This window comes from Lagenorhynchus albirostris, chromosome 20 (assembly GCF_949774975.1).
Source record: "Lagenorhynchus albirostris chromosome 20, mLagAlb1.1, whole genome shotgun sequence".
Classification (NCBI taxonomy): Eukaryota; Metazoa; Chordata; class Mammalia; order Artiodactyla; family Delphinidae; genus Lagenorhynchus; species Lagenorhynchus albirostris.
Window position 1 is genome coordinate 13,130,294 of NC_083114.1, and position 22,392 is coordinate 13,152,685.

At 43.1% G+C, this 22,392-nt stretch overlaps 1 protein-coding gene across 2 annotated transcripts in view; it reads right to left on the bottom strand.

Annotated features, from left to right (window-relative positions):
* Window positions 1–208: 208 nt before the first annotated feature.
* The window catches only part of RPA1 (replication protein A1), a 53,853-nt gene continuing 31,669 nt past the window's right edge, over window positions 209–22,392 (bottom strand). For both annotated transcript variants that reach the window (XM_060135038.1, XM_060135037.1), the window contains 12 exons: window positions 18,637–18,729; window positions 16,206–16,338; window positions 14,926–15,028; window positions 13,020–13,088; window positions 12,681–12,873; window positions 12,383–12,522; window positions 11,590–11,738; window positions 8,204–8,336; window positions 6,034–6,210; window positions 5,394–5,501; window positions 2,838–2,924; window positions 209–1,211 (listed from right to left, as the gene is read on the bottom strand). In XM_060135038.1, coding sequence (XP_059991021.1) covers window positions 1,104–1,211; window positions 2,838–2,924; window positions 5,394–5,501; window positions 6,034–6,210; window positions 8,204–8,336; window positions 11,590–11,738; window positions 12,383–12,522; window positions 12,681–12,873; window positions 13,020–13,088; window positions 14,926–15,028; window positions 16,206–16,338; window positions 18,637–18,729 — 1,493 coding nt within the window. In that variant the 3' untranslated portion in view covers window positions 209–1,103. The remainder of the gene's footprint in view (window positions 1,212–2,837; window positions 2,925–5,393; window positions 5,502–6,033; window positions 6,211–8,203; window positions 8,337–11,589; window positions 11,739–12,382; window positions 12,523–12,680; window positions 12,874–13,019; window positions 13,089–14,925; window positions 15,029–16,205; window positions 16,339–18,636; window positions 18,730–22,392) is intronic.

Here is a 22,392-nt window from a genome sequence, read left to right on the forward strand (position 1 = left end):
GTGGCTTTTCGTTTGGGGTCTTTTCATTCTTTTAAAGATGCATTTCAGGGCTGCAAACATTAGGAAGAATCATCTCCATGCTTTGGACTAATCTTTGAGTTTGTAATGAGTTAATATCTCCCCCCAGTGAACATTTATTATGAAGGCTAATTAATTGCTTTCCAGTTACAAGAGCCCTTTGCATTCAAAGAAAGTAGGATTCACAAGCTGAGACTATACTGTTTATTAAACAAAGCAATGGAAACAAAGGGCTTCTCCTTTCAAAATCCCTTCTACTTAACATAGCTTTAATCAAGAAAAGAAACATACAAATGCAAGAAATATGTACAGGTAGAAAAGGCATACCAACCCAAATGCAACATTAACTGAAGGGAAAACTAAAGCAATGCTCTGTTGCTGCCTGGATGTCCCTAGGGGACGGCAAGTCAATGCTTATCAGCCTTCCTCAGAAGAGACAATTTTGATTAATATCAGACTCATCTGACTCAGTCTATTAGACCCTGAAGGAAGGATATTTTCAGATAGAAAAGATATGACTGATTAATAATTCTACCCTATTGCCACTCCAAGCATTAACAACTACGTGGCACCTCTAGACAGAGAGCCTTTGGATCTAGGAAGACACGCCCACTAAAACACCCAGGTTCCTCTGCACAATCACTTCTCGGCTCTCCCTCCCGAGAAGGGGCCCGAGCCATGGAGGTGTCACCACTGGAGAAGTGGAAACCCTACTTACATAATTTATTTCACCATCTGCAGATTTAGGGTCAATTACTCGTGACATAATTCCTGGTTGAAGATAATGAAATCTTAATAAAACTGACAAAAGCCTAAAGACAGAAGGAGTGACTGGTACTACACTCCCCGCCAGCTGACCCCGAGGTCTGACACGGTTTACACCACAGCCCTCCGAGCAGATTTCCCTTTGCTGCCAGTGGGTTCCCAGATGCGCACAAGAGGCAATGGCTTAGTCCCCCACAGAGAGGCACTCCACACCGTGCAGCTAACGCAGTCGTCAGGTGGGGCGGGGCGGGGGTTGGGGTCGGGGGTCAGTTCGCTTTAGCCCTCTGTCTACAGGCTCCTGCCCCGTTAGCAGGCTCGGCTCACATCGCCGCAGCGTTTCTCCTGATGCTCGTGATCAGCCTTCTGCCATATTCTCTGTAGTCCACGGGCTTCACGTCCATCACAGTGGCCTTAATTCGAGACTCATCCTTTGAAAAGAGAAAAGCGATTTGTGAACGAAGGAAAGAAAGCCTGTGGCCATGGGGCAATGGTTTCAATGATCCCAGCAGGAGAAATCACAAAGACACGCTGGGTTCAGAGTTCTGTCATTCCGATAAGGAAACAATGATGGTGAGAGCCCAGGGCAGAGTTTCTGGGGCCGGGAGAGTGGACAAAGGCCTCCCTTCGATACAGACCCCTCTCACCTGTCCCTCGCGCTCCCAAATGCTCAGGAACCTAGACTCCAAGCGCAATGGACCTCAGAGGACTCATGAAGTTCAATTTACTCTCTTTACAGAGCGGGAAACAGGAGCCCAGAGGAGACAGTGACTTCCTAAAGCCACACAGCTGGCTCTGAAAGCAGGGGCCGTGGGGAGCGGAGAAGCACCCACGGCAGAGGAGGGAGGCCTGCCGTGGGCCCACCTCAGCCCTGAGAGAGGCGACCTCGCTGCCCTTCACCTGCCCTGTCCACACCACTCAGGGACCGAGCAACCCTTCCATCCCTCCCTCCCGACACCACCCTGACATCCACCACCCTGACATCGTTATCACTGACGTCTGGAGTCCCTGTCTCATTTAACGCTCACAAAACCAAGCACAGCTATCAGCAGGTATTAGGGTTAAGGTCTGACAATAAAACAGAACGAGTAAACCCTGAGGCAAGCAGAGGAGTTTTCTGAATTCTTTCCCCTCGCCGCAGGTTCTCTAGGTTGGACGTTGCCTGCAGAGGCAGAACAGGGTGAGGCCAGCTCAGGGGCTCACACGCTGCAGTGTGCTCTGTACTGACTAAACCCAGTCGTATTTCTAAGCATGGCTGAGAGCAAAGCTCTGAGGCTGGACTGCCTGTGTGCCATTATTAGCTCTGCCACTTGCTAGCATGTGAGTTTAGGCAAGTTACTCATTCTCCGTATGCCTACATTGTTTTGCTGGTAAAAACAGGGCTAACAATAGTTTCTACACATAGGGTTACTGCCAGGATGAAGCGAGACAATGTATGTAAAGGGTGTAGAACAGTATCTGGCAGATAGTAAGTACTCAATAAAGGCTGTTTCATCATGACTTTACAACCGTATGATGTTATGAGCAATTTAAGGAATTTTCAAGGTAATTTTAACTACATATGGTCTTTGTTTCACATACTGACTTTAGAAACGCAAACCATGTGGAAGATGTGAGTCCATTTTGTCGGGACACAAACCAAGAACCCCCAGGTTTTAACTGAAAAGGCCACAGAGCGGGACTTCCCTGGAGGTCCAGTGGTTAAGACTCCGCACTCCCAATGCAGGGGGCACAGGTTTGATCCCTGGGGAAACTAAGATCTGGCTTGCCGCAAGGCACAGCCAAAAAAAAAAGGCCACATAGCATTTTTTCTCTGGATGTTGACACTGGACGAGACCCTTAACCTCTCTTTAAGGCTGTTTCCTCATCTGAAAACAGGATGATGCTTGGTACCCCAGTGCTGGGAAGATTCAATGAGTAATAAATGCAGGGTGCTTAGCGTTGGGTCTGGAACACAGTAAGCAAGGAACTGACAGTTAACACTATAATGCTGCTGGGGGTGACAAACAGCAGTTCCCCACGGCTAACCCTCCTGCATCTTGGGTGATGTTACTTACATTGTAGGTCTCCAATTTGACCCTGATCCTGAACGTAAAAGATCTGAAGTTGGCATTCTGGAAAACTTCCTCAAACGCTTGCTCGTTCTGCAAAAACAAACGTCAAACGGTAGGCATGGAAACTACCAGACCATCCGAAAATGTCCATAAGATATCTGAAAAGACTTTGAGGAAAATCCTTGAGAAAATGATCACCCCCAGTGGTTTAAAATTTCTTAGGAATGACTAAGGTGACATTTCATCACATAAAACTGTTTAGGTAGAATTTTATTAAAAATTAAAATACTCTACCTAGAGTACTCAAATTCACAGGGATGGAAAGTGGAATGACGGCTGCCAGGGGCAGTGGAGAGTCAGTGTTTAATGGGTCCAGAGTTTCGGCTTAGGGATGAAAAAGTTCTCGAGCTTGAGGACAGTGATGCTTGTGCAACAATGTGAACGTATTTAATGCCACCGAACTTACACTTAAAAACGGTTAAAATGGTAAGTTTTATGTATATTTTACCACAATAAAAAAGAAACTGAAACACTCTTCGGAAACACATTTCTAAACTTTAAAAGTCTGTGATGGAATAGATGTGAGGCTCAGCATCTTCATCACAAATTGAGAATGGGAGGACACACTCAGACAAAAGTTCAAGTTGTCATATGCATTATTTCAGCCTCTGGATTTACAGCGATGGATTTGGTGAGGAAGTGAGGAAGACAGGAAAAGTAGGCAAAGGTTAGGGAAAAAGTTTAAAAACGATACTCCTCTCTCCCTCTTTCTCTGGCCCCTCAAATACTATTTGATTAAGCTGCTGAACTAAAAAAAAAAAAAGTCTGGTAAACAGGGATCAGAGAAAGCATTTTATATAAATATGCATAAAATAAATGTACAAGAACTTTTTAAAAAACAGTTCATATCAGTCAAGTATTATCTTTGCAAGCCACCTGAAACATGAAAATAGCTTTATTATATATAGAACTGTTCTGTGTAAAGGTTACTACACACACACACAGAGTCCTCAGGCTTTCGGGTATGTAAATAAAACAATGTGTTAAACCTTCAGAAAATCGTACCAGCTGCCATCATTCTTTCAAGATCAGTGAAAGCATGGAGCGCATACTCTAAGAATATCATAGCTCCTGAGGGAAGAGTTTCTATATGTCCTCATTCACCGGCAGTGAAACCAGCCAAATGTAATAAGCTCATAAAAAATCCTGAAAGGCTGCCTCGAGCCTTAAAATCTGATATGAAAATAGAGGACCAGGCGAAACAGATAAAAGATACCATCATACTTTAAAGTCAATTCCAGTTATTTCTGTAAAAGGGCTTGTTGGGATTATTTTTAGAGAGCTCATGGACAATTTCAAAGAGACACAGGGGCAGAGCTAAACGGACAGAATAGAAGACAGAAAAGAAAAACACACACACACCAAAACAAATGACAAACCCTTTTTTTGTTAGTGGCTTTTATAAGTATCCTAACTGATTTGGAGGAAAACAGGGGAAAAAAATCTACAGATAGATGCTAATTTGTGTGGCCCAGAAAATATAGCTTTTATTGGTCTTTACATGTTTTATCTGAGCAAGTACCTTTCTTAAGTTTAGGATAATTAGTAATCTATCCCCTGAATTAAATAAAACTAATATGTGAAAATACTAATTTATAAAAATGAAATGGAGAAAGTTATCTTATGAAAGAAAGTTATTTCATAAGAATTCCACCTGACAACATGAAATAAGCAAGTACCTTATACGTGAATTTAAACCAGGATTTGATTCAACTTTTCAGAAAACTGTTTATTACATTAAAAAGGCACATCTGGAATGGATAAAGATGTGGTACATATACACAATGGAATACTACTTATCCATAAAAAAGAATGAAACAATGCCATTTGCAGCAACATGGATGCAACTAGAGATTATCATACTAAATAAGTCAGAAAAAGAAAGACAAATACCATACATGTGGAATCTAAAATATCACACAAATGAACCTATCTACAAAGCAGAAACAGACTCACAGACATAGAGAACAGACTTGTGGTTACCAAGGTGGGGAGAGAGGGATGGACTGGGAGTTTGGGGTTAGTAGATGTAAACTATTACATTTAGAATGGATAAGAAGGTCTTACTGTAGCACAGGGAACTATTCAATGTCCCGGGATAAACCATAATGGACTTAAAGTCCAACACAGACTCAAAAAAACAAAAACAAAAACAAAAACAAAAACAAAGGCACATCTGTACTTCAGCTTATTTCAGAAGACACCTTCCAGATCTCAAGTGATTGCAGGCACACCAACTCTTGGTGTGCTAACAGTAATGGGAGAAAAAATGCTGGAAAGTGCTGTTTTTAAAGCATTTTCTATACATTACTTCATGCCTCATTGTTAGCACATCCAAGGTGGACACAATTAGACAGAATCGGATGAGCTCTCAAATAGTCATCAGTGAGAAACTATACAACACCCAAAAGCAGCAAACCAAAAAATATTAAAGAGCACAAAATGGGTAAGTGTTATAGCATGGGAACTATTACAGTAATAAGACAAGACGCGGCTGACCTTCTCTTTTAACTCCCCAAGATAAGCAGTGCTTTGTCCAAGGATGGCCTCTGCAGACTCCTGGAAACATGTGACCCACTGATTCTCTTGAAAGTCAGCAATATTTACCTAAAAAACACAACTTTACATTATTTCAGCAAAGAAATAATGAAAGGAAGACACACTAAGGAGACAGGGAGATTAACTTTTTCTACTCATTAAAATAATTTCCAGGGGAAAAAACCCATTTCCACTATATATGCCATATTCTTTCCAAAGAACGTAAAAAGTATCCAAGAAAGAAGCTCCAAATGTAAGTCTGGATCACAGCAGGAACACGATGTGGTGTGTATGTGTGATTTCAGATCTCAGCGGAGATACAGCCCAACTAAACTCTCCTTCAGACACAGAATCTGGACACAAGGGACTCAGTGGCCGTCCAGCCACAATGGCCTTTGGACTAAAGGTTTTGAACAAGCCACCAAAGTCCTCTGCATTTTAAATTGTACATCCTTCAGTCACCAGGAGGCACTCCATAAGACAGCTCTCAGTCACTGCTGGCATCCCAGACAACTGGAAAGCCTGAACTAAAGACAGTGCCAGGCACTTGGTAGGCACTCAAGAAACACCACAGTGGTCCTCATCCACCCATTCTACTTACTGACAGGATCATGCGGTACTTGAAATTGGGAAATTCACTGTCACACTTCTCGCAGCGGTACAATCCATTCTGTTGATCAATCACTTTCTTATTGCAGTCCTGAGTTGGGCAGGCCTGGTACATACAGTTCTCTTTGCGAAGATACACCACTGTCGCCACAGAGCTAAAATAGTCGGGCTTCAGCAGAAAAGAGTGACATGAGACACAGAGCACAGGCCTATGTTCAGGACTGGACTTGCCCTTACACGTGAGGGGTAAGTGTTTACATATTCTAATTCTCATGATCACAATGTGATTACTGGGAATAATTCATTCTATAGTTTTAGAAGTCACTTGTGCTGATTATAAAACCCACGAAGGTAATAAGCCAAGTTATAAAGCATATTATTCCTTAATAATAAAAGAATTAATTCTAAATTAGACTAAATTAATTAAAACTGAAACAGATTATATGAAAGACAAAGACTTCAAGAGACAAAGACGTGTTCCTCCTGTTCCTCTGCCCCTCCAAAGGTAACAGAACCAGGAAATACAGAGGAATGCAGTTAAAATCTAGCAGTTATGTTCAACCATTCCTCCCACATTAAAAACCCCGGCAATGATTTCTAGCGTCTAGATTCAACTTTCTCTCTATTTGGCCAGGTGTCAGCAAGCTTTTTCTGTACAAAGCTAGACAGTAACTAACTCAGGCTTCACAAGCCATCGGGTCACAGTCTTCGCTGCAGTCACTCACCCTGCTGCTGTGGTGCAAGATCGTCCACAGACAGTATGGAGATGAGAGCAGGTGGCTGGTTTCAATGCGCTTGTATTTACAACAGGCAGCAGGCTGGATATGGCCCGTGGGCCTGTTTGTGAATCCCTGGTCTAAGTCATCAAATTCAGAATGCAAAAAGACTGAACAAGTGTCTTCAAAGTGGAGACGTCACTGATAAGTAAGCGTAGCAAGGGCCAAGCCGTGTGCATGGGCTTTATGTTGCTATTTGCTTTGCCTTTTAACTCTCACGGAAAGGATACGGGATGGATAATTTTGGGGGGCAAGCAGTTCCCTCTGGGTGTACTCAATTCAGGGCCAGGTCAGCAGCCTCTGGGGCTTCCTGATGTTTCAGAACAGAAGAGGTGAAACAATACGGTGGATGTTTAAAGAGCTTGGGCAAACCCTCACTCTAAAAGGCCCTAGAGTAGGGGAGTCTCTGAGGAGAATGCCTGAAGGATGTTTCTGTATTTCCAGGTAAGGTCCAGATTCAAAGTGTGACTTGAAAGTTTGGGTGCGAACAGGTACTCTCTAGGCCTGATTTCTTGTTACATACTGTCTACCCCTAGATCTAAGAAAGAGACTGGTTGACAAGAGACACAGATCTGTCCAGTGTTTCATTCTCAGGACGCTGTATAACAGCATTATGAATTGCAGTCACTGACAATGACGAATAAGAGAGTATAGCGAAATGGGACAGTAAGGAATAAAAACTATATTGTATAATATGAAAATAATACAGCAGGAATTACTGGTTTGGGGAGCATAAAGGAGAAATAAATGATTTAAATATTGAATTGCTGACAGAATACAGGTTTAGATTAAGATGGGAGGAGGGTCATTAGATACAAACATTAAAAGGGAAGTTGCAACTAAAGTCAAATACCAGAGCCATTCTTGTCAGAGAACAGAGAATACCAGCAGCGCTCAGCCCACGAGACGTTAATATTTTACAGCCGGTGAGGGCACATGTGAGCCGCCCGATGTCTGACGCTGAGACTGACTAATGCTCGGTGTGAGCTATAATCTCAAAAGCCACCTTCTTGGTATACGGGCATTTCAGTTTGCAGGAACAATCAGAGAAAAGACATATGGATCTCAAGGCAGCTCATAAAATACACAACCTGATTACTGCCACTTCGCTAAGATCCCTCTGAGAACTACACAACTCTCTAAGTCAAAGCCTGAACATCTTTCTGCCTCAACCTACCTGAGGGATGTAACATACTCCTATTAGAAAGCACAGCTCCTTCATTCTGGCCGGGATCCTCAACCACCACGCCATGCTCTGGGCAGAGCCCCAGGTGAGACTCATAGCTCTGAATTAAGGTCTAACAGCTGGTACCACGAATGGAATCTGAAAACTATTGTCTCGCATATTTTACACGCTTTTGTGAAGAAAGTTAGGAATGCAGATACCTTGTCACCTTGGCCCAAGTTCTCTGATTTAACCTCATATAAAGTTTTCCAGTTGGTGTTGCTCCCTCCTATTCCTCCACTCTTTAGATCAGAGATGGAAACGCCAGCTAAGGCTTGTCCTTCCGAGTCAAACCTGAAAAACAAAGAATAACAGGCACTATATACGCTTATTGAATATGATACTTGTTCCTACATGCTATATACGGGCTATCCACCTCCCCACCCAACTTCTTCTTTTTCTTTCTTTCTTTTTTTCTTTTTTTGGCTGTGTTGGGTCTTCGTTGCGCGGGCTTTCTCTACCTGTGGCGAGCGCAGGCTACTCTTCGTTGCAGTACGTGGGCTTCTTATTGTGGTGGCTTCTCTTGTTGTGGAGCACGGGTTCTAGGTGTGCGGGCTTCAGTAGTTGTGGCACGTGGGCTCAGCAGTTGTGGCATGCAGGCTCAGTAGTTGTGGCTCATGGTCTCTAGAGCGGCCTCAGTAGTTGTGGCGCACGGGCTTAGCTGCTCTGCAGCATGTGGGATCTTCCCGGACCAGGGCTCGAACCCGCGTCCCCTGCATTGGCAGGCGGATTCTTAACCACTGCGCCACCAGGGAAGCCCCACCCCCTGACCCCTGACCCCTGACCCCTCACCCAACTTTCATAGGTCATGGCCAAGTGAGCTGATGGTAGTATCTTCCTCATTGTATCTTAAGTCTATTGAAGAAATGGAATGACCTCTTTTTTATCTCAATTGCTTTGATGCCCCCCAGTGGTCAAGAAAGACAGTGCCCAACGACCACAGAAACTTTTATTGAATTAGCTTTGCATATCAACACTGGCCGGAGGGCCCAAGGCCTAAAAACAGTAACCTGGAAAGTCAACAACAAAAAAGGCAACAATGGAGAGCTGTAGTATAGTTCTTTGGGCTACTGATGCTCATTTTTGCTCAGCAGCTGCATTTTTATCATCACTGAAATGTATCAGGATAGAAAGGGACAGCTGACATATTTTAACAGGGTAGCAAAAAGTGTTCCCATGGTGAAAGATCTTTTAATCCTGGTATAATTTCAAAAGATTATAAGATTCAAAGTAATTTATTAGAAGGTATTTATCTGTTTCCTTGTAGATTTACCTTCTTAGCGAGATTTTACTCATGCCAATATATATATGTATATATATTTTTTAAGTTATTTTCTTTTTTTAATTTTATTTTTGGCTGTGTTGGGTCTTTGTGGCTGCATGGGGGCTTTCTCTAGTTGCGGCGAGCAGGGGCTACTCTTTGTTGTGGTGCACAGGTTTCTCATTGCGGTGGCTTCTCTTGTTGTGGAGCACGGGCTCTAGGCGCGCGGGCTCAGTAGTTGTGGCACGCGGGCTCAGTAGTTGTGGCTCACGGGCTCTAGAGTGCAGGCTCAGTAGTTGTGGCGCACGGGCTTAGTTGCTCCGCGCATGTGGGATCTTCCTGGACCAGGGATTGAACCCACGTCCCCTGCATTGGAAGGCGGATTCTTTTTTTTTTTCGGTACGTGGGCCTCTCACTGTTGTGGCCTCTCCTGTTGCGGAACACAGGCTCCGGACGCGCAGGCTCAGCAGCCATGGCTCACGGGCCCAGCCGCTCCGCGGCATGTGGGATCTTCCCGGACCAGGCACGAACCCATGTCCCCTGCATCGGCAGGCGGACTCTCAACCACTGCGCCACCAGGGAACCCCGGAAGGCGGATTCTCAACCACTGTGCGCGCCACCAGGAAAGTCCCATTTATGCCGTTATTAAAGTTGAAATTAATTTATGTTAAATTATTATAAAATTGATTACATTTCTTGATCACATATCAGCTAATATGAAGGAAAGGGGGCCCGAGAGGAAGTGTCTCAGAAACATACTTGTGGCAGGGAAGAGTCAGTCTGAGATTAAAAACATGCCAACGTTACCCAAAAGGAGGATGACTAGAAGTAACCACATACAGAACAGGCTCCTTACAAAGAGAGCATGGAACAGAATGGATGCCATCCTAAGCTGCAGACAATTGCCTTGTTGTTCTGTCAGATCAGCGGCTAAATCTGTCACAGAGGCACAGCAAGCGCCATAAATCTGTTTCACCACAACTAGCTACATGAGTTTACGGTTTCAAAAACTCCAAGGAGACATTTGCCAGCGAAGACAGCTAACCGGAGTCAACAGAGCAAGGAGAGAGGCAGCCCTTCTTACAGTAAAAACTCCACATCGTTGCAACCAAGATCTAAACATCTCCAGTCCTCGCCTAGTGGGACGTGGACACTGAGCTTCTCTTTGATCAATGACAAGTTCTTTTATTCTAGAGGCAGCCATGTCTTTTTATGTTGACTGGGATCACAATTATCGACAAGAAAAATACGAAGACCTTAATGTGGGCATGCAATTGAACTGGGGTCGAGCTCCAGAGCCTGAAAGGAAATCAAGCAATAAGAACAAACCAAAGCTGTGATTACATCTGGTCAGGTTATTAACGAATGGGCCTTCCCTTATAATGCGATGCCAGCTACCAGAAGAGTTAAATACAGATCCACAGGGACCACATGCACAAGGCTGGCTTAAGTGACATGATCATGCCAGTAGACATTTCATGAAACTATTCAAATACTAGTGCAACTGGTTCACATTAGGCTCAAACGAAAGTGGGGAGTATGTAATATGAGCTAATTCCTTAGTCACTCAAACCCTAAGACATGGTTGGAAACCAACACACTCCCCCCTGTGACCACAGCTACACAAATTATTTAAGCTCAAGCTAGTTCCAGGGCTTTCCCTGACCACATCAATGCTTGCACACCATGCTTCAGCTTGAAGTGCTCTTTTAAAGCATCGTTTTAACACCCTAAACAGCTAGACATAGTGAGGAGATTTTAGTAGGCTCTCCTCATCCCCCGAGCGCTTCACGAATAACAACACATGCCCACAAAGGCCCACTGTGCCCACCGCACTTGAGCAGAGTCCAGTGAATACATACTAGAAGATGCAATCGGCACCAGAGACTGGACAGAAAAAGAAGCACTCTCTCCCCCGACGCTGCAGAAGCCCACAGCTTTGAGTCATGAAAAGAAAGATGCCTCCGCTCAGAGCTTCACTGTACAGCTGCTACCACCGGCCTCACCTGCTTCACAGGATCCAGGTCAGCAGGCAGCATTCCCGTCCTAATTGCTCCCTGCGACTCTCCAGGTTTGTCATGGGATTACAGGTCTGTCAGTTGAAGGGCTTTAGAGCCATCCTTTCAGAAGGCACAATGTCTCCAAGAAATACAGGCACTGCTCCACCCAGAAACGAAGCTCTCTGCTTGGCAGACAGCTCATATACCGATCGTGGGAACCAAAAGAACCAGCTCTTCTCCAAACTAAGGCTCAAATAACCCTTGTGTTTAGCCCCATAAAACCTACCATCCACGAAGCTTGTAGGCCTCTGGGATGTCAGGGTTCACAATGACGGTACTCGAAGACAGTACAGAGAGGCTCCGTCCACCAAAATCAGAAACTCTGGCTCCTTTGATCGCCATCACGGGTTGTCTAGAACCATCAAATCTATCAGCCTGCATAACGACAAAGACACCAAACAAATACAAACAATTGTCACTAGTGGGAAGAATGCACAAAACATTTTTACAGAAAACAAGGGAAACAGCCAACAGTAGAGTGAATGCAATAAATGGCACATGGAATCTATACAAGAGAAACTCACACACATCAAAACTAATCGAGAGGGCTTCCCTGGTGGCGCAGTGGTTGAGAGTCCGCCTGCCGATGCAGGGGACGCGGGTTCGTGCCCCAGTCCGGGAAGATCCCACATGCCGCGGAGCGGCTGGGCCCGTGAGCCATGGCCGCTGAGCCTGCGCGTCCGGAGCCTGTGCTCCGCAACGGGAGAGGCCACAACAGTGAGAGGCCCACGTACCGCAAAAAAAAACAAAACAAACAAACAAAAAAAAACAAAAAAACTAATCGAGAATTAGAGGAAAGAGCGTTTCACTATGTAAAATCTACATCAGCAAATCTCACAGAAGTGAATCAAATAAAGGTTTTCAAATATTCCCCAGATAGTCCAACCCTTCATTAGGAAGGGTCTACACAGCCGACATGGCCAAAGCCCCACCGCTTCCGGGGCAAGACCACCACCCTGGAAGCTCTTTACGTCTCTGCCTCTCTGCACGTGCTCTGACCTCTCAACGCGGGTACTCACATCTTCTCCCCACAGAGTAGCATTCACCACTTTCCCTGACATGTCCATCAAATAGATATTCCTCTTAGAGACTTCTCTGTTGTTAGACTTCACTGTGATTTTAGTGACATCTTCATAGCTCTTGCAGATTCCGATTATGTCTAAAACACAGGCACAACATTTTAGCCAGAGATGGTGAAGGCTCCCATTACAGCATGACCAGAGGTTGGACAGCAAGCATGGAAGTCTCATGCCTCCCCTATGTGTTGCAAACAGAACTAATAATCACCACTCTCTTCATTCTCGCACACATACTTACCTACAAGTGAGTCTTTAGGCTTGTTCTCTAGGTCACCAACCCCTGTGAAATCAAACTGGACTGTGGGTAAATGATGACCATCTTCACAGGGCATGACAGAAGTCTCATTATTGAAGGTCATCTCATAGTCGTTTTTGACGGCTGTGAACTGTTTGTTGGCAATCTTCAGGGTGCCTTTAGAGAAGTAATAGACCTGTAAAAGAGGCCAAGCTATGGAACGTGCGATAGGCCATCAAATTGGATATAAAAACCCTTTACAGATCACATAGCTCTCCAACAGACAGCATCCCTTCACCCCATCGCTCGGCTGTTCCCATTCTAGACTCCATGCTACTGTACCTTGTTCACATCAATAAGAGGAAAGAACTTGTCCGCTTGCTCGTTGAAAGCAGTCGCTCTGATTTCGCCCTGCAGAAGCATGCGAGAACAGGTTAGAATTGGGGAGTTCAAGTTTTACCAGTGAAAAACAGGACATCTTAGTGTCAAAATGACATCTTTAAAGCAGTAGCACAGTCACCCCAGAAACACACAGTTCACAGTCACATATTCAAGTTAGTAACCCTGATGAAACAACCCAAGTTTAACTGGTTGATCCCGTTACTGTGCTTCGTTAACCTCAAGTTAGAAACCTAAAAAAATAAATAAATAAAAATTTTCGAACACTGAGTGACACGACCGAAGCCCCCAGGGAAGTGTGCTGAGCCACTGTGATTCACCAGTTTCCCTCATGTTTGCACCCAGCGAGGAATTGCTTCATACTCAGGAGTCACTGCCAAAAATGTTAAAAACAAGTCATACTTTCAAGTTGCTTGTGATTGGATTTTCACTTTTACTTTTCCATCAGTCAAAATGCTACAGATGGAGAAGAAACTTAAATTAACAGCTGAATTTTTAGCCAAATGACAGATGATACCAATAATTTGGTTAAAAAAAAAATTAGGTTCTGACACCGATTCTGCCCTCACAGTCAATACATTTTAGGGTATTATCCCATCTTTGAAAAAAAATAAAATAAAATAAACACAAACCAACTGTTATTTTCGGCCCTGTTAGAGGTTTCAACAAATAGGAAATATGCAGCAGTTTGAAAAGAATGCTTGAAGTATACATTAGGAGTTATAAACAAAACTAATGGGGCTTCCCTGGTGGCGCAGTGGTTGAGAGTACGCCTGCCGATGCAGGGGACACGGGTTTGTGCCCCAGTCCGGGAGGATCCCACATGCCGCGGAGCGGCTGGGCCCGTGAGCCATGGCCGCTGAGCCTGCGCGTCCGGAGCCTGTGCTCCACAATGGGAGAGGCCACAACAGTGAGAGGTCCGCGTACCGCAAAACAAAAAACAAAAAACGAAAAAAAAACCCTAATGGACAGAGAAATAGCATGACAAGACTTTGTGGAGACTCCACAACATGGCTTTTTCGTCTCTTCATCGTGGTTTGGTCTTGTTTAAGAAAAGCAGATAGAGGGACTTCCCTGGTGGTGCAGTGGTTAAGAATCCGCCTGCCAATGCAGGGGACAAGGGTTTGATCCCTGGTCTGGAAAGATCCCACATGCCACGGAGCAACTAAGCCCGTGTGCCACAACTACTGAGCCTGCACTCTAGAGCCCACGAGCTACAACTACTGAAGCCCGCGCGCCTAGAGCCCGTGCTCTGCAACAAGAGAAGCAACCGCGATGAGAAGCCTGTGCACCGCAACGAAGAGTAGCCCCCGCTTGTCACAATTAGAGAAAGCCTGTGTGCAGCAGTGAAGACCCAACACAGCCAAAAATAAATAAATAAATTTATTAAAAAAAAAAAAAAAAGAAAGAAAAGAAAAGCATATACTGTCTGCACAGCCAGAATCCATCTCCCACAGAACCGATCACTTATCACATATCAAGGCTGCTTCATGCCTTCTGCTGTGGCCCAAAGCTCCACTTGGCTCCTAAGCAGACATAACCCCCGGGGCTTCGACTAAGGCTGCCAGCAAGTCAGACAGTGTCTCTGGTTTCTCCTGCCCGTGAGGCTACTTACCTTTAGAAAACTAATTTCTACTGCTACAAATGCGTTTGTTTGAGATCAAGGATTTTATTTATGATTTTAACCCTTTGCCCCCAGACAGCATCAGAAGACTACAATAGAAGAAAAACAAGAAGAATCGTGTTTCTTCTTGGCTTACTATTGTTTTTCACCTCACAGTCCTGCACAGAGATGAGCCCTGTTTCTCAGAGTCGAAGACTCCTCTTTCCCCACTTGACAAATACTCACACTCTCATCAACTAGTTCTATAGAGAAGAGTTTCCCTTCCCCTCGGGAATTGCTCCAGGTACGGATCTGACTTTTGTTGGTAACACGAGCACAAATAGTCCACCTAAAAACCAAACAGATTATATTAGTGTTTGGAGTCTTACCTGGGAAAGATCTGAAAGGTTCCCTATCATCTTCTTATAGCCTTTCTTATCTTATGCATATTCCATTTTTCAGTGTAAGCTGTATTTTAATCCAGCTAATTAAAACCCCACGATGACATCCAGGTTTGACAGTTTGTAGAATAAGCAAATAGTAAAACACACAAGGTGATTTAACACTGACTCATTCTCCTGTCAAATAAGTAAATTTATGAATGCTCTCCCTTCTCCAAAAAGCATCACCAAGGCAACACTATCCCCTTAATGAAAGGTTCTCAGCTAGAAACTGCAGTAATACCAGCAATTATATTTTGCCGCTATTTTCAATCATGGGAACTGATACAACTGACGTCAAACTTCTGTCTCGTTTCCAAGACACACTGAATATAAATACAGGGGTATGGAACGCGGTGTTGGTTCAGGCACCAAAAGAAAACACTCTCAAGCACTATGACCTCAGACAGAGGCCACTAAGAAAGGAGATACGAGGTCTGACACCCAGTCCTAGGGCCCATCCTGAGCGGAGCTGCTGGCACATCAGCTACCTTACTCATAATCTCACAGGGGAACAGATCTGCCCTGTACTGCAAAGAACTGAAGGACAAACAAAAACATAGCTGAAAGAATTCTGAAACGAGCACTCACTCATTTTCCACAGCTACAATTAATTTTGAATGGAAAGAAGTCATATAAAAGAAATATCTGTTCAGGCTATAATATTACTATGGTTAATACAAACAGCACAGATTCTTTTAGCCAACTAAATCAGAGTAATAATTTTTAGACTAAAAGTCACCGATTTATATGATAAGATGAAATACCTTCTGAATTAGAAAATTTATTCTTACTCATAGGACTACCAACTGATTCTTGAAACATTAAATCTTTTAAATTTCAAATTCTTTTAAAACGAATGAAATTCCATAGGCTATGAATGGTTGCTCTTTTTGCCATTCTTTTATTGAGAGTTAAAGGTTGCCACAATTTGTTATCTCCTCCCCCTCTAGAGAAAAAAAAAGGAGGAAACCTATTTTATGTGTGGTAATCCTGAAGTTCACATATAAGTAACTCAAGAGCCCATAATAACCTCTTATATTCTTTTCTAAGTCCCTTCTAAACTTATTCCATGAAATAACTCACTTGGACTGGTAAGGGGTGAGGCTGGCAATGGGTACCACTTTGGCCTGTGTTGCCCCGGAGCTGTTCCCTAGGCTGGTACCTCCAGGTTTTCCAAATGTCTTTGAGGCACCAAAAGTCTTAGATACAGTAGAACCTTTAAAAACAAACACAAAGAAGGACAATCATTATTTTATTTAAATTTTATAGTAAGTTTTGCAAGAACTCTCAATTACTAGTGACATCATACAAGATGAGAGACAAAGTTTTTCCTTTTAAATAATCAAGAGATTTGGACATCAAACAGAGACTGAAACAGGAGGCTAGAGGTAGATCTAGGAAGAAGGCTGGGCACACAGATGTTCACAACTGTATCTGCTGACTTACACCCTGAGGTTGAGATAATAATGGTAATGAATCCAGACACTGCTATTTCGGAGGTCAACCCTCTTAAACTTTTCCCGTGTTATCAACAGGCAGGATAATGGGTCAGAGAAAGAAAATCAACCTTCTTGACTGGTAAAACTGATGACAAGTCACTAGTTGCATAAGAGAAAAAGCAAAAGGAAATGCTAGGAATTAAGGGACACAGTGGGTGAACCATTCGAGGTGAAGGATACCTATCATAAATATATCGCCTCAGAACATCCCCAGAAAACTCCCAGTTCTCCACTGGTCTTACAGGCACGGAAAGTCTAGAATGAAGTTTACGGGATTGGGTTTAGCTGGGAGCAAAGGGCAAGAATCAGTTCTCGGTTCAAGACAAGTAGGTGGCTGGCTTTCGTGACCCCTTCTTGACTCCTTTATCCAAGCCTAAGAAGCTGTCTTGCACTTGGGAAGGATATGTAGTTACGTAAAGCCTGGAAGCAGATGAAATCTTTTACATGCACGCTGTTTCTATAAAGCTTCAACCTCCAAATTCAGAAAAGATAATTTAGTCCAATGATTTCATATATTCTATATCAAAACATTTCTTCAGAATGGCATCTGGCTAGAAATGTAAATCTTCCATTACTTGGCATTTATTTATTGAGTTTCCACAGCCCGTACTGCACTATTCTAGGCATTTGTAGCACTTAGTAAAAAATATACATACACGGTCCCAGATCTTCAAATTTTCTCTTCTAACTGGGGAGTCAAGAAACGACTACACACACAACAGTAACAATTACCTCAAGGTGACACAGGGAAGCACACATACTCTATTTATGATATTTATGATATATTTATGATACTCTATTTAGAATATTTATGTGTGCGTCTATATACATACCTAGTATACAATACACAATTATATAAAACACACACACATCCAGTTTTCATGCTGGCAGGCAGCCTCCCCTCCATACACTTCCAGTCCTTTTCCTTTCAGCACCCAGTCATGTGTTTAGGGAATGTTAACTGATTTTTTTAAAATCAATCTCAATATAAGCCAAAGATAGACAACTGGAAAGATAAACCCGTAGGGGTGGGGGATGGGAAGAAGAATAACATACTATTTGTATTCTAGCCTAAGGAGGTAACTTTTAGGGTCTTTACCATTTTAGATAAGCTATTCTACCACCCCCTCCAACAGTACCTAATTTGAGAGTTCTGTATAAATAGACCCACTTAGAACGGGAGATGGATAGAAGATAGCTAGCTCTTGCAAGGTGGATAAAAACATCGAAGACTAATGGGGAAAAAGACTTATGTCCTGCTGGTTTCAGAGAAACATTAGTGACGTCTTAACCCTGCTTTTCTTAGAATCTTAGCATTGAGAAATAGAAACTAATAGTTGAGGGGAGGGGAATAGGTGGCGTATGTGAAGCTGGGACAGAAAAAAGAAACTCTAAAAATAAATTCCAACCAAACTCTACAAATCATAATTTTCAATGGCGACATCCCACATGAGGTTCCTAAAGCAAAGGCCAGAAAGTAAACAAGATGATTCCATTACAGCCTCTCAGGACGTGCTGAAGAGAAAGTTAAAAAGAAGAAACTATTTCTCATCCGTGAGACAGAGAAGCAGGACCTATGACCAACATAAATGGTACCGTCTTCAAGCTAAGATAAATACCCACAAGAGCCCCAGATGGGAAACCTGGAGACAGACAAGCCAAATTTAATAAGCAGATCCTAAAGAGTTAAAAGGTGAGAATTTGAAAGGTATGTCATTCACAAAGTCAAGAGGGTGTAAGTGAGAAACTACCAGATAAACTGTTAACAAAGAACAGTGTATAATTCTGATTTTTTATAAAAAAGCATATTAAGTATCTTTAAAAGACAGTCTTTAATCACTTTTTCAATCACACACTTTACAATAATTCCAGGAAGAATTGGAATTATTCTTTGCAAGAAGCAACTGTCATGAACAGCATTCTGAAAACTCCCTTTAGTCTCAGATTAAATTTCAAACCATCATTCGAAAGCCTGACACACACAATCAGCGTGCATCCTCACGTGGCAGCCTTACCCACTCCCGAGCTCCCATTCTGTTGCTGGGGCCTGCTGGCTGGTGGACTGGCTGCTGAGACTGGAGGAGGAACTGCTGGCTGCTGTCCTTGTCCTGGTGATCAAAAGAGAAAGACCATTTTAGTGCAAGTAATTTGGGTTAAGAGACTTAAACTTAAGTAGAAGAAATACTCTGAGAAAGTGTAAATTTGTGATTTTGTCAAAGACTCTTGTGGGTTGGAATTCATGCTGGGGCACTCAACTGCATGCAGCGAATGTGCTAGGGGTTCACACTTATGTTTTCATTACCTAAAAGGTTGGCTCCATTTACCTCTCACCTGCTTATAATTGATAGCTTTGGGTTTTAATGAGGTTCTCCCCTAAAGCCTTGCCCATTTCTCCCACCTGAACCTGAAGTAAAGTCACTGAGCTGAATCTGTGACATTACCACTATTTCCATAGCAACAAATCGATGTTATCAACAGAACTGTGTTCACAGCAGGATCTATCAGAAGAAAAAGCTGGGTGGTAACAAAAACCTAAAAGCAGTTCAATTGTCTCTGAAGTGCTCCTGCTTCAAAGGGAAAGAAGACATTCAGAAAGGATTCTACCCTTTCCTTCCCAAACAAAGCAACCTTATTTTGCAACTGACAGTTGGTGGAAAATAAGAGTTGAAAGCGCCTTCGGTACTGTGAAGGCTAGTGAACTGTCACAGCAGGAGAGATGAGGATGGAGTTCAGAAGCAGCTGTGGCGGGGAGACAGTAAGATTAAAAGGAAAAGGAGGGGAAACGAACATGTCTCTCAAGCATAAAATAAGAAATGCCACACCATCAGAGTATTTATTTGCCCCTCACCCCTTCTACAAATGTTTATGAAACTGAAGAATGTTAAAATCGCAAAAATACACTTAATTTTAAAAAAATCATAGATTTATGGAATTTGATGTTGCCTTTGTGATTGGCACTAAAAGTAGAAGTCAACCCAATCTGGGCTGCTCACTAAGAGTGCTTTGCACTCTTTGCAGTGCAGCTCAAAACATATCCTAGAGAGCCCTTAGAACAGACATGGTGAGCAGCCCTGGAAAAGCTCCCTGCCTGCCGCCTTGCCTCTGCTTCTTCCACCACTGAGTTTATTCCTGCTGGGTTTTCCAAGGCCCTAACTCACATGGGCACACTGCACACTGATTTCCTTTCCTCCTGCCAAAGTTACTCTTAACTGGTACAACTAAATGGGAGTTAACAGTGCCTTTAAAGAGTAAAATTAATTTAGCATCAAATTAAAAGGGTTAAACATAACTGATTATTTAGTTCTTCCTACAGAGAGAAAAACTGAGAGGCCTCATTTACAGGGGAAAAAGAGCCAAGGTTACTGACAATGAATTTTTGTGTTTACGTTTTAGCTTTTCCATTACCTCTGAATTTACAGAGTGTCATATGAGATTGCTTGGGAGGACTGTTCTCCTTTGACAACGTGTCTTATGAAGGAACATTCTGAAATTCTACAGTGAACCTTTTTTTAAATCAGTAGGGAAAAGATGAGTTGCTCAGTAAACAGTATTGAGGCCAAGTGGTTGGAAAAAAATTAATCTGTAATTTTTTTTTTTTGGCTGCGTTGGGTCTTCATTGCTGCGCACAGTCTTTCTCTAGTTGCAGCAAGCGGGGGCTACTCTTTGTTGCAGTGCGGTGGCTTCTCATTGCGGTGGCTTCTCTTTTTTTTTTTTTTTTTTGCGGTACGCGGGCCTCTCACTGTCGTGGCCTCTCCCGTTGCGGAGCACAGGCTCCGAACACGCAGGCTCAGCGGCCATGGCTCACGGGGCCAGCCGCTCCGCGGCATGTGGGATCTTCCCGGACCGGGGCACGAACCCGTATCCCCTGCATCGGCAGGCAGACTCTCAACCACTGCGCTACCAGGGAAGCCCCGGTGGCTTCTCTTGTTGCGGAGCATGGGCTCTCTAGGAGCATGGGCTTCAGTAGTTGCAGCACAGGGGCTCAGCAGTTGAGGCACACAGGCCCTAGAGGGCGTGGGCTTCAGTAGTTGTGGCACATGGGCTCAGTAGTTGTGGCTCCCGGGCTCAGGAGTTGTGGTTCGCAGGCTCTAGAGCGCAGGCTCAGCAGCTGTGGCGCACGGGCCTAGCTGCTCCACAGCATGTGGGATCTTCCCGACCAGGGCTCAAACCCGTGTCCCCTGCATTGGCAGGCAGATTCTTCACCACTGTGCCACCAGGGAAGTCCCTTAATCTGTATTTTTACCTGCTTCATGAAATTTTATTCAAATGAACCAAAAGATTTAAACATTCAAAGATAGAACCATGAAGATACACAAATCCCTGCTATACTCCACCCTAGTTCCTCCCCCTCCCACTGTCTCAAACACATGTACACTCTCAAGTCCCTTCCTCCTCTCCACGCCCGCTTCTCCAAGTATCTTGCTGAACAGGACATGGTCGCAGGATCTTGCTGATCTCTTACATTCATTTCCATCAAAATGTAACTAACCTTTATGAGGTATCTATAGTAGAACGGTGGTTACCAGGGACTGGTGGGAGTGGGGAGCGACTGTTTAATGGGTACAGAGTTTCAGTTTGGGGTGATGAAAGAGCTCTGGAGGTGGATGGTGGTGGCGGTTGCACAACAATGACTGTACTGAACGTCACTGAACGATACAACACTTAAAAAATGACTAAGATGTCAATTTTATGTTATGTGTATTTTACCACAATTTTTTAAAATGTAACTTATCTATTTACCTATTGCAAGATCCATATTTTTAAACATTTTAACATATGGATTAAAATTAATGCTATAATTTCTTTTTAGTAGTACATAATATAATGGTATAGTTTTATAATCATTGGATTCTTAGAGTCAATGAAAATAGTATATTTAACAAGACTCCAATTAGGCCCTGTAACAGACATGTTCATAATAGCTACAATTTTTTGAATGCTTACTATGTACCAGGTACAAGGTTAAGTGCATTATTCCATTTACTCTTTAGCTCTCTATATAAAATATATATAGATAGCATTACTGTACTCATTTAACAGATGAAAAAAAGTGGGTTTAAGAGGTCAAGGAACTTGCCCAGAGTCACACAGGAAGAGATAGAACCTAATCTCGAACCCAGGTTTGTCTGACTAGATCTATTCAACTTCACCACCATCCAGTTAATTTTTAATCCTAAGCAACCAATTCTGGAAGCCAGAACTCTAATTATATAAAACATAACTAATAACCACAATATCTGGTAGTTAGGAAAAGCTACTAATCCATTTATTAGAGCAATCCTTAGTTCCTGCTTTGGACCACATTTGTATAACTGGCACAAGAGACAGGAGACATTCCCAAGCCAAATGGATGGCAAGAATGTTGGTGCATTCTAAATAGCAACAAGTGCCCTTCAATTTAATGCACTGCAATACAACCAATGACCGGAAGACGTAAAAGACATCAGTACACAACTAAATAATCATCTTCCTAAGAATTAAAATTATACCCCAAAGCAGTAATACAGATATTCAACTTCTGATAATCTTCAGTTTTATGTCACCTGCAAACCAAATCATTCCAATAAGGTGGATCAAGGTCATAATTCTTAGACCTTTTTGCTGTATGCTAGCTTCCTATCGCCGGCTCTGACCCGGGAGGGATATAGGATATTTAAAAGCAGACTCCAGCTCCTCAAGTTACTTGCACTCACACCTATCACTTTTATTATCATTATAATAGTAAGTGAGCCACCAGCTAAGAAAAATCAGCCAACAGACAACAGAGTATA